Source organism: Hyla sarda, chromosome 6 (assembly GCF_029499605.1).
Source record: "Hyla sarda isolate aHylSar1 chromosome 6, aHylSar1.hap1, whole genome shotgun sequence".
Classification (NCBI taxonomy): Eukaryota; Metazoa; Chordata; class Amphibia; order Anura; family Hylidae; genus Hyla; species Hyla sarda.
In genome coordinates this window covers 91,865,311-91,877,842 of record NC_079194.1, presented here as the reverse complement: position 1 = coordinate 91,877,842, position 12,532 = coordinate 91,865,311, and the positions used below count along the sequence as shown (strand labels likewise).

At 44.9% G+C, this 12,532-nt stretch overlaps 1 protein-coding gene across 9 annotated transcripts in view; it reads right to left on the bottom strand.

The window, feature by feature from the left end:
* The window catches only part of FLNB (filamin B), a 243,111-nt gene that overhangs the window by 105,596 nt on the left and 124,983 nt on the right, over positions 1-12,532 (bottom strand). For all 9 annotated transcript variants that reach the window (XM_056524444.1, XM_056524445.1, XM_056524446.1 and 6 more), the window contains exons 9-10: positions 11,466-11,603; positions 5,892-6,018 (exon numbers count right to left, since the gene is read on the bottom strand). In XM_056524444.1, the coding sequence (XP_056380419.1) occupies positions 5,892-6,018; positions 11,466-11,603 (265 nt within the window). The remainder of the gene's footprint in view (positions 1-5,891; positions 6,019-11,465; positions 11,604-12,532) is intronic.

Genomic DNA, 12,532 nt, shown 5'->3' with positions numbered 1-12,532 from the left:
GGAGTGCTGAGAGTTATGTGGCAGTCCATGTAACCCTCCCAGGTGTGCACAGCTTTTTTGTCAACGGGGGGCTGCATGTGTTGGTAGAATAGCGGGAACCCTTGGGGCGAGTGATGTTGGTCGGGATGCCCTTGGTGGTGTTTGTAAGTGCAGATGACTAGACAAAGGAAAGCGAGGAGAAGGAGCAATAATTTTACTTGTAGTAACTTTAAATGTTAAACCGCAATAACAATTTGTTTTTCAATTGCCAGGCTGTAAGCACTGCAAAGGTTTTCTAGTGCACGCAGAGCAGAAGTGTTCATTACAATGTATCAGTGACTAAATAAACTTGACTTGGATATTGACTTTCTTACTTTAAGAATTCTGGAACCATCAGAACATGATTTGGAGTATAGCCTGACTCGTTTCTTGACTCTGAAGATGTGACTATGACTTGAGGGGACTTTATCACAATCCAATATTTTACTCCCTGAAGCAGGGTCTTCTCAGGGGGGGAGCTAAGGTTACTTGAATACTGTAGCACAGGATCCCATACCAATAGAGTTGGTCCTGCTGAGGCACATATCTGCTGGGACATCCAGATGGGTATCCCTGACTTGTGATCGGACTGTTTACCCGGACCAGTTTTCTGTGTGTGCAATCAGGCCCTTGAATAACTTCTCCTTAAAGCTTCCTTTTGTCTGTAGTGGACAACCTGTCAGCGTGGAATAGGCTAAGTGACACATAGCTTGTCTCTCTCACTCTGGATCCCTACGTGACAAGTGACGCCTCTGGCGTTGCGCAGGGAGACATCACTTGTCATCACAGAGCCTCGCTGGAGCAAAAGGAGAGAAGCTGCCTGCCCTTGCCCTGAGTTTTCTGCAGCCGGGACCAGGCCTGGGCAGGTGAGGCAGCAGTCCAGAGGGGATGGGGGTTTAATGATATGACACAGGGGGGAGGAGGGGGGTGTTAATGAAATGACACAGGGGGAGGAGGGGTTAATAAGAGGATACGTGGGGGGGTTAAAGGGTACCTCATCAAAAAAACTTTTGATATATTATAGATTAATGTATGCAGAATAACTTTTCAATTGCATGTTATTAAAAAATATGCTTCTTTCTATTTAATTTTCCACTTTGAAGAAATGACCACTAGGGGGTCTCCCTACCAGTCCTGGCAGCAAGCATTTCAGTCTCATGCTGGAGTCCTAAACACTACGAGCTGCCAGTCTGCTTTGTTCACAAAGGAGAACACTCAGAGCTGCCAGCCTGCTTGGCTGTGAACAAAGCAGGCTGGCAGCTCTGAGTGTTTAGGACTCCAGCATGAGTCAGAAATGCTTGCTGACAGGACTGATCGGGAAAAATACAATAGAAAGAAGCATATTTTTCATTAACATGCTATTGGAAAGTTATTCAACATTCATTAATCTAAAATATATCAAAAGTTTATTTGATGAGAGGTACCCTTTAATGAAATGACTCAGGGGGGAGGAAAGAGGGAGGAATAATGAAGTGGCACAGAGAGGGGGGTTAATTAAATTACTAAGGTGATGGGGGGTTAATGAAATGGCTGATGGGAGGGGGGTTAATGAAATGGCACAGAGGGATTGGGGGAGGGTAAATAAAATGGCACAGCACAAGGTAATCAGAGGGGGGTAATTAAAATGGCACAGGGGGATCGGGGGAGGGGTAATTAAAATGGCACAGCACAGGGGGAGTAATTAAAAAGGCACAGGATGGGGGGGTTGGAAATGAAATGGCATAAGGGTAATTGAAATGGCACAGGGGGATCAGAGGGGCCACCTAAATTCCCAATCCCCCAATCGGCAATGGAGAGGACTGGAGTCTAACATGGTTGTCCCGCAGATGCAGAAGACACAAAGTTTTAGCTGGAAGAAGACATCATGGCGGTCTGAGCCGGACGGAGAAGAAAAGGAAAAAGAGGACGACTCTGATCAAAAAAGATGAAGTTGTGGTAAGACAGATGGCATTACCCTAGGGGCAGATGGCCTGTGTTCGTGATGCCAGGGCATGGTTTAATCGCTTCACCACCCAAAGGTAGGCTGCTGGATCCTGGGATAGGCACGGGGGACAATAAGGACTCCAACGCCAGTGACAAATGACTTCAGAGACAACAGGGTTTGCTGGGACTTATAGTGGACTTGGACAATTTGATGCACAGCCATGCTGACTTGAGACAGATTGACTTGGACTGACTTGACTGAGACTGACTATACCCAGTGGGGGGCAGTGGACTATAGGATCCGTGGCTGTGTCGTAGACTTTAGGCCTCCTCTGGACTCCGGACACACTCTTACAGGACTTGACCTTACTGCAACTCCGCTAAGCTCGAGAGACTGGGAATCTTGGTTTGTATATAGTGGTTTTTAATTAATAGTAGTGTAGAGGAATCATCCAGTCACTAGTCGCTTTGTGGTGTAATGGTCCTTGTGTGGCGGTATTAGGTGTCCCTTATATAGGTGAATAGTTGGTAATATTTATCTTGCTATACCGGTATTATTGGTCTCAGTATGCCCATTCTGGTCAGGTTACAATAACGTAAGGTAATATTTGCTCCTTGTTTAGTGGTATCAATTGTTAATTGGTAGTATGTTTAGGTATACAGTATTATTTTGCGCAAAATATATGTGTGTGTGTGTGTGCGCGCACATGTGTGTGTTTGTGAGTTTTCATTCTTGGACCCAGGCAGCAAAATGTCTTGGGCCGGCCCTGCTTACCACCCCCCGGAATTTGCCTCCTCCAGACTGATTGCGTACAGCGCTCACTATGACCTGACACTGTACGCAGTCAGGTCACATGACTGCATCGCGGGCTGTTGGAGACCAGCAGGAGCGGCGCTCTCTTCGGGACACTCCGGCGGCCATGGAGAGCAGCAGAGCAGGAGAGGTAAGTTTTTTTAAATTTATTTTTAGTCTGATCTGAGGGCTGATGGGACTGTCTGTCACTGTCTCAGAGCATCGATATGGGGGGGGGGGGGGGGGGGCTGAATGAGCATATGGGGGGCCTTAATAAATAATTAACAACTGATATTAGGGGGGTCCTCCTGAGCAAGTGACATATGGGGGTCCACCAAAGTGACATATGAAAAGGGTTCCTGAACAATTGACGTACGGGGGGGGCAGGGACATTCTTAGCACCGGGGCCCTCTGCTGTCTATGTCCGCCCCTGTCCCTACTTGTTGTCAGTTCATACATAATCAGGACAAGTGAGCAGGGTCTTCTATAGATACTAACTAGCATGCACCTGCCATGTGTTTTGGTCCTTAAAGGGGACCCAAGTCCTTTGTGTAACCTCTGCAGCATGTGTGTGGTGCATTAACGCTTGTGACACCTTGTAGCAATAGCAAGCTAAGGGGTGGGGGTTACCGCCGCAATGGGCTGGAAAAACACATGCCACCTCCAGTGCAGTTGAGAAAAAAAAATTAGCAAAAAGATGAATATCTCCAGCTACAGAGTCTTTCACCCAGTAAGAAGCATTATGTAATGTCCCAGTACAGGATGTGGCTCCGTACTGTCCTCCTGTCCTGTCAGGCAGAGACGATGCATGTCCCCAGGGCAGGGACTCCCACTGTACATATAGGTTTTATATATTAAGAGCATTGTACCTTTAATTGTTAGTCACATGTTTGTATCACATGTTCATTACCCAGAGAACCTCCAGTGACCAGTTGACCTCCCGAGTGACCTATGGGCTCCTTGCACAGTCCCCCTATATAACAAGGGGAGGAGCTGCAATCTCTCTCTTAGCTCATTGTTACTTCTGCTGAGGTCCAGTGAAGTCATGTGTTCTAGTGTCTGTTTCCATAGCATTGGAGGCCTCAAGCCTAAATTACTGCATCCACCAGTCGGTCCTGAGTAAGTCAAGCCCTCTCAATTGTCTGTCACCATCTCCAGTCAAGTCAAGTCATCTATAGTCACCGTGGCCTGCATTATAGTCTGTCAAGTCACTGCAAGTTCCAGCAAGCCTGCGAGGTCCCCCTGTGTCACTGGCCACCTTTCTGGGATATTGGCTTAACTGCATAGACTGTACCATCTGTCTTACCCCAGTAAAGCTACCGTTACCCTTAACCTGGCCTTGGACTCTTTATTGAGCCTGCCTAACCTAGGATTAGCAATACTACCTTTGAGTGGTTATATAGGAAAACTACCCCATGGCATCATGACAAGAAGGGGTTAATACCATCTACACCTGGGGCCATAACATCTGCCCTCTTACACCTCACATCACACCCCGTGGCGCACCACAATTAGAAACAGAATCACCCACACTATCTACCTGTATATTCAGGTTAGTGCAGGTGACCCTGCTGTTAGTTTCCCTTTAACACTTCTTTTATATTAAAATTAAGTGGTAGGAGTCGGACTATTGGTTCTACCAGCAAAAAAGGTAGCAATAGCACCTGAGCCTAGTGCCGAGGAGGCTCAATGGACTTTCTACCTGAAAAGTAGACCTCAGTAACATAAGTAGAACATGGTAGATGGGGAACACATTTTTATTTAGGATGCGGAGCATCAGGTTATGCCTCTATACCTCCCAACACTAATGCCAATGAAGAGATTCTATCTCTGTGGAACAAGAATTTCAAAACATTTCAAAAATAAACCTGTTCATTGGCATGGAGCAATGGGTTGTGTCAGATTTAAAGTAATAGGCATTAACTTGAAGAATTTCCTTGGGTACTGTAAGAGTTCTAATGCAGCTTCCGGGATCTAGATTGAGCTCAGAGAGAAGAGACGAGAAGAGAATGGTGGCTCCAAGGCAAGTAAAATCTGACACCAAGAGCGCCAGATACCAAGTCAAGGTCATTTTCAGTTCTTTTTATGCTGTAGATGATTCTATATGATACATAACTTTCCCTCCATTATCAGACCTGTTATAGACAACTGCATGCATTAGCATATTTAGATTATATCACTGACAGGAAGACTAATGTATATACAAGCAAAATATTTTCAGTCTTCAAAAGGGCCCTAGCAATTCAAAATGCACATTTCTTATGGTGTGAGAAAATGTGAATTCTCACAAATGCAACACACACATAATAGTTACTCATTGCGCTGTTAAATTTAACTCCTTAAGGTCTGGCCTATGCTTTTTTTTAATCATTTCATGAGCCATAACTATATTTGTATATGAGGATTTGTTTGTTTGTTTTTCTATTTTTTTGGTTTGTGGTTTTTTTTTTGCAAGAGGAGTGGTCATATTCAATGGCACCTTTGGGAGTACGCAAGTTACATTTTAGTACTTTTGCACAATATAAATACTTTACAGAAGTCATTTTTGTGTCGCAGCATTCCACTACTCAGAACTTGTAATACTTAAAAATACTTACCATTTCTTAATAGCATTATACCTATGGCACCACTAGGGGCCATTGTTAAGCCCACAGTTACTATTAGAGATGAGCAAACTTACAGTAAATTTGATTCATCACGAACTTCTCGGCTCGGCAGTTGATAACTTATCCTGCGTAAATTAGTTCAGCCTTCAGGTGCTCCCGTGGGCTGGAAAAGGTGGATACATTCCTAGGAAAGAGTCTCCTAGGACTGTATCCACCTTTTCCAGCCCATCGGAGCACCTGAAAGCTGAACTAATTTCATGCAGGATAAGTCATCAACTGCCGAGCCGAGAAGTTCGTGACGAATCGAATTTACTGTAAGTTCGCTCATCTCTAGTTACTATGTTAACCTATCAGCACATCTCATTCTCATCCCTTTTCTTTCTAGTTACCTGTGACACCGGCAATAACTAATTTAAAAACAAAAAAACTCACAAAATGTTTGCTGGCTATATATTTCATTTATGTTTCATTTTTCTTTAGGTTAATGGAAACTTCTAAACACAAAGACTTAATACAAAATACTAAATATTTAGCGATTATAATCTTCCTACCTTTTAGGGATATGATGTCCGCCCCAAGTGATGATGACCACATGTTTCCCGGTGTGCAAAGGGTAATATTCAAACAAATGCACTCCATCCACCGCCTCCAACTGTTTCACAAGCTCATCCAGACCCTCTGCCAAAACACATCAACACAATGTTAACTTTATCTGAAAACAGCTTTTAGCAGTGGCAGAGAAGACAAATGAGTCTTCTAAATAAATGTTATGGAATTTTCAAGCCTTGGACAGGATGCCCAAAGTCTCCCACATTGTACATGTTAGTTATTAGACATGCTAGCGATATGTATGGAATGTCTAGTTTTGTTAGCATTGCCAACATCTGTACAGATCTGTGGTTCCTAACCAGGACAACATATCAGATCTATTCAACATACATTTCTTAGAATTGCCAGAGGAATAGAACAACTTCTGAATCGTGGATCCCTGGAGGTCTCATGTCTCGTTCCCTTGTCCCTTCAATTATGTAAAACATGTAAATCTAGAGAGGGTGTGATGCAGGGCAGATGGCATTAACCCCTTGTGTTCGTGACGCCAGGGCGTGGTTTAATCACTTCACCACCCAAAGGTAGGCCGCTGGATTCTGGGTAAGCACGGGGGCAAATAATTACTCCGACGCCAAGTTACGGAACAACGGCAACTTCACTGAGTCAGACAGACGTGTGGTGGCCCAGTATGGGAGTTGTACCCCCGTACCCCTGCTGCCCTGTTCGGCAGCCTCCCTACAGTCACCCCTGCCTGGGCCCCCTCTACACCTGTCCCCTTATATATACTGGTCACCTCCGTGGACCTAGCCAAGCTGTATAGACTGTTACATCTGTCCAACTTAGTAAAGCTACCATTGTCCATAACTTGGCATCGGAGTCATTACTGCCCTCATGCCTAGCCCAGGATCCAGCGGTATACCTTCGGATGGTATAGAGCATAAACAACGCCCTGGCGACATGAACACAAGGGGTTAATGCCATCTGCCCCTAGAGTAATTCCATCTGCCCTGCATCACACCCTCTACCACAACTTTTGGAGTCCTATGAACAGGATACGAAAGTGCGCCTTATGCCTAAAGTATCCCCTCAGTCTGTACTGTGTCTAGCATTGCGGAGTAAAAAACTGCGACAAAAATTGTGTCAGAAAGTGTACGGGACATTGTCTGTGAAAAGTTTATGTCAAGAGGCGCTTGTGAAATAGAGGGGGAGGTGAAGAAAAGAAAAGTTGTCCTCCATTGTGAAGTGTTCAAGTACTGTGTCAACAATGTGCAATATCAGGTCCGAAGCTATGCTACGTTACAGAGTTTTGCCTGTACCTGCAAGGGTTAAAGATGTGCCAGAGAAGCGCGCAAAATGTCCTGTGCTGGTCAGCGTCCTGCCCCTGGGTGTGGAAACCATGTTGCTGTATCGATTTCGAAGTGGAACTGTAAAGATCTGCCCCTTGTTGCCTGGGGAGCGGAAGTCAGCGTTGCACCGGCCATTTTCCCGGAGCTCTGCATAAAAGGGGCAACACCGCCAGATCCTCTTGATTGCCGGAAGTCTGCAAGTGGAGCAACATGGCGGAACAGGCAAACACGAGGTCGGAGAGTCCCAAGATGGCACCGGAGGCCGGAAAGTTGCCACGGCGCAAATATTTCAGGAGCTGCCAGATAGTCTACAGCACATCTCCACTGGGACAGAAGAGGCCTCCTACCAAGTCTCGCTGCCTGAGGACAATGGAGACTGGCCAGCAACCCCGGCGGAGGGAACGCCGGCATCTTCCAGAGGATCATCGCCGGTGAGGTTGTCCCCTCTCAACCGGACCTGGGGATCCTGTGTCGAAATCCATGCAGAGGAGTCAGAAGTGAGTACTCCGGCTGAGGCCACTTTCTCTATGCCTCCTTCCACCCCTAGTCCTGAGCAAACTCCCCAGATCCAGAAGTCTGAAGTACGTCCCAGGTCACCACCATTACCCTGGTGGCTCTTTGGCGATGAGCCCGGACTAATCCAGTATATGAGGGAGCACTTTCTTCCCCTGCAAGGGAAGCCCCATCCCTCAGTTCCGACAGTCCAGTCATCTACAGATGTGCTCAGGCCTACTCCTGTTGTCGAGGAGGTTTGGCCTAACCAGTGGGCACCAACTAAAGTGCCTCAGCCTACTCCTACAGAGGTGGTTTGGCCGGCCCAACAGACACCAATGTCTATTCCCCTAGTGGCCCAAGCTGCTGCGGTGCAAATGGTGGTCACTATCAGCCCCACCATTACTGGGTCTACCCTATACCGGGTAAACTGGAATACCCGAGTGAGTCACAGTCTCGTGGACCCCGTTATACATGTCCCAGCCACGGAAGCAGACCGACAGGCGAGGCTGGGATGGCAAATACCCAAGCTGAAGAGTCTACGTGTATTCATTTGCTAATAAGTTGTGAGACTAACTTTGTGTGTGAAGTATTCTTGTTGTTTTCAGGTGTCAGCATTGTTTAAGAAGAAGTGCCTGACGAACTTGTCAAGAAGTTTATTTGCAACTATATACATAAGCATGCGCCTGGCTTGTAGCCGTGATCCTTTACCGAGAACTCTAGAGTGTACCAGAACTGTGGAGCAGTACTGGATTGCCAGAGAAATATATTTTGTTTAGCCCAATTTTGCACAGGGACATGAAAATGTTGTTGTACTATCTTGTTTCAGGTGCTTTGTAATAAAGTGTATATAACATGTACATACAAGGATGTCTGAGATGTTTTCTTTGCCTCCATGGCAATTTATGTAGGAGGTATCCTGACAAAGCCAGGAGAAGCATATCCACTACCTTACTGCCAGGACTATTAACAGCCAGGTAGAGAGAATAAAAGTCATAGTACTGTGTATAAAGTTGTCAGTATAATATATAATCCAGTTTAGTCAGCTTATATATATTGTGTATAAGCTAGTCAAATGCCTAGTTAGGACTGTAGCTGAAATGTATACTTCAGTCCATAGTCAAGTGATGTCAAATGATCACCTGTCTAACCTTCCTGTCCTCATGTACAGGGTACTCTACTGGCCAGAGGGTTCCCCTGAGATACAAGTAAAACACGTATAGTGACATAGATGCCATGTGTGAAGGTAATGTTGTCAAAGTATGTATAGTGCTCTGGGGGAGAAGTAGCTAGTGCCAAAGGGCCCCAAGCAGCTAAGGCATCGGGTAGAGAGCCTCCGGCAGCCCGATCCAGCTCAAGTGTATTAAATGTGTTAAGGATGCAGTTACAAGGGTTATAAATCCCACATGTTATGTCCCATTAGCAAAAGGAGCATGCAAGGACATTTTCACCAAATGCTACATTGACTCATCCCCAGTTCTTTGTTATTACCTATTCAAACCTGTGAAGGACATACGGAAACAAAGCCCCAGGAACTGTTGTTACCTAGCCCCAATGGCCATTTACAGTCGCCCCCCCCCTCCAGGACTGGGCGCCAAGGAAGGCTGTGTTTAAGAAGGGGAGTTTTGGTGGCCCAGTACGGGAGTAGTACCCCCGTACCCCTGCTGCCCTGTCCGGCAGCCTCCCAACAGTGACCCCTGGGCCCCCTCTACACCTGTCCCCTTGTGTATATCTATATATATCTATTGCCTGTATTATATTGTATAATGTATATAAAAGGTATTATAGCTTTAAGAATTGTTAACATGTGATACCAGTTGTCAGGTCAGTGTAACAGTGAGGTATCAGTGACCGTGTGACCTTAGGGTGACCTATGGGATCCCTCAGCGTCATCTCCGTATAAGACCTGGGTGGAGCCTCTGCTCTTTCTCTTCCTACTTATGCTAAGTTGCAGCAAGGTCAAGTCCAAGAGTGTGTCTGGATTCCATAGGAGGCCTCAAGTCAGTCCAGCAGCCACAAGTTTTCAAGTAAGCTACAATTGTGGTACAGTCAGTTAATGCCATCTGCCATTCGGGTAATTCCATCTGCCCTGCATCACACCCTCTACCACAGATGAAACAGTCTATACAGCTTGGCTAGGTCCACGGAGGTGACCAGTGACTTCAGAGACCACAGGGCTTGCTGGAACTTATGGTGGACTGGGACAATTTGCTGCAGAGCCATACTGTCTGAAGACAGATTGACTTGGACTGACTTGACTGAGACTGACTATACCCCGTTTGTTGCTTAGCAGGTTTTGACTTGGACCTGGGGGGTAGTGGTCTTGTGGATCCGTGGCTACGTGGTGCACTTTAGACTCCAGACACCCACTTACAGGACTTGACCTTACTGCATCTCAGCTAAGCAGAAAGAGCTCGAGCAGAGGCTCCACCCAGGGCTTATATGGGGGAGACTCTGAGGGGTCCCATAGGTAACCCTGTAGGTCACATGTCACTGGTACCTTCCTCACATGACAATCACATGACAACAGGTCTTAAAGGCATAACACATTATATATATCCAATACACTATACAACACAGGCACTTAGTAACATACATAGGGTACAGGTGCAGAGGGGCCCAAGGGTCACTGTATGGAGGCTGTCTGACAGGGAAGCAAGGGTACAGGGGTGCAACTCCTATACTGGGTCACCACATAAATATTTTACTTGTATGATGCAAATGACATATCTTCAGAAGATGGAAAATGTGTATTTTCTATGAAGTTTCGAATAAAATATGGAAGTAAACAAAAGTTTCTCCATAAAATCTAATCTGCTTTTCATATTTTTATGGAACTTTATAAAAAAAAAATCACTAATAAGTCCGATAAAATACATAACTTAAACCCCTGTGTCTTTCATTGAGGATTCCGATGACCACTGAATGAAATATATGTCTGTGATTCATGTTCTATTATCCCTTTGACTTACAAGGTGTATTGACCACTGTTCTTGGAGGGATGCTACACCAGGTTTTAATAATAAATTATTTATATAGCGCCTACAGATTTCGCGCCAACTGTCCATACTTTTTTTGTTTGGACTGCGCCTAATACTGAGGCTGCCAGGGGCAGTGCATGAAATACTAAAGGTTCTTACATTAGATCCCAGTATTGTACCACTCAGTTATTCCTCATGGGAATATATGCTTAAATTGACTACTAGACATTATTATGTCTCTTGGTGACACATGGGTACAACGTGCCAGCAATGACTGGACAAAGTTAGACTGTAGCGATTTTCTTCTCTAACAATAAACTTCCTACACTAAAATGTGCTCAAATGGAACACAACTATATGGATGTGTTATCCATTTTACTGCATCAAAATTTTTACCTATAAACATTACACAGTGTTGGTGCAGAGATACCCTTTTAATAGGGTTTGGATTATCCCATTCCAATGGAGTTGAGAACAATGTAGAAAGCTACTAAAAATAAAAAATCTAATCCAGTGCATTTTGGGAAGGATCAGAGACTCCTTTAGGGACTGTAACATTGTCTTGTAGCAGATAATAATTTGTCATTTCCTGTCCTTGTTTCAAGACTGCATAGAAAATGGATTTGTTGTCAATTTCCAAGTAATGTTATTTTATTTGGCAGGGCAGAATGGAGATTTTTGGATTAAATTCTTGTAATAAAGTCACCCTTAGATTGGGGAGGTGTTTGCATACAGTTTAACAATACCAGACACTTACTTGGCCCTTTCACGGAGACATGGAGGTCACCACTTCCTGCAGTCCTGGTGTCAACCTTAAAATCAGCAGTTTCTCTAATCCTGACACCTTTGGGCTGCAAGCCACGTCCGCTGGCTCGACAAGCGTTTGGGTTACAGGCTGTTGAAAAGAAAAGAGATAGCAATGTGTTCTCAGATACTTGAATGAAGATAAAGTCTCTGTGTTAACACTCACATATCTGTGGTTCAGGACTGATGGTGGAAAGACATCTAGACAGTCTAGATGCTTGAGCATGCCAGGCTTTTCAATGGAGCAATCAAAACAATTTTTAGATGCAACACAAACATGCATAACAGGGGTATAACTGTAAGTGGACAAGAACATATAGGGGTGTACCACAGCTCCTTGCAGCTGCTCCTTCCTTACTTAAAGGGGTACTCCATTGCTGAACTTATTTTCTATCCAAAGGATAGGGGATAAGGGTCTGATCTCGGGGGAAGGGGGGGGCGAGCACTGTGATCCATCACAATCTCCTGCTAGGCACTTAGTTTCTCTCCGTGCACGGAATGATCTCTGCTCCATATACAGATTACTGTCAACCACCAAATGAAGCTGCGGCCAATGGTGGTCATCAGAATCCTCATCAAAATCCTTGTAGGTCTAAAGAAGAGCTGGAGATCCAGCGTTCGGGTATCTCTGGCTCTCCCAGCTACATGGGGTATGGAGAGAGACAAGGTGCCAGGCAGGGGTCCCAGTGGTAAGAGCACCTGCGATCAGACACTTATCCCCTGTTCTGTGGATAGAGGATAAGATGTTCTGCAATGGAGTACTCCTTTAATAGATGAAAGTCCTGAATGAATGGCCCCATTTTAAAAAGGGGTTGTCACATGAAGACCACCTATTTTCATATGCCAATTTAAGCCATTAACCATTTCTTTTTAATTATATAATCATTTAATTGAATGCAATAATCTGAAAATCTTAACATAAAAACTACATATGTGTAATGGGGATTGAACTATTTTACTAGCCACTAGGGGCACTGTATAATTTTATCCACCAGTGCTTTTTTTTATTTATTTATTTTT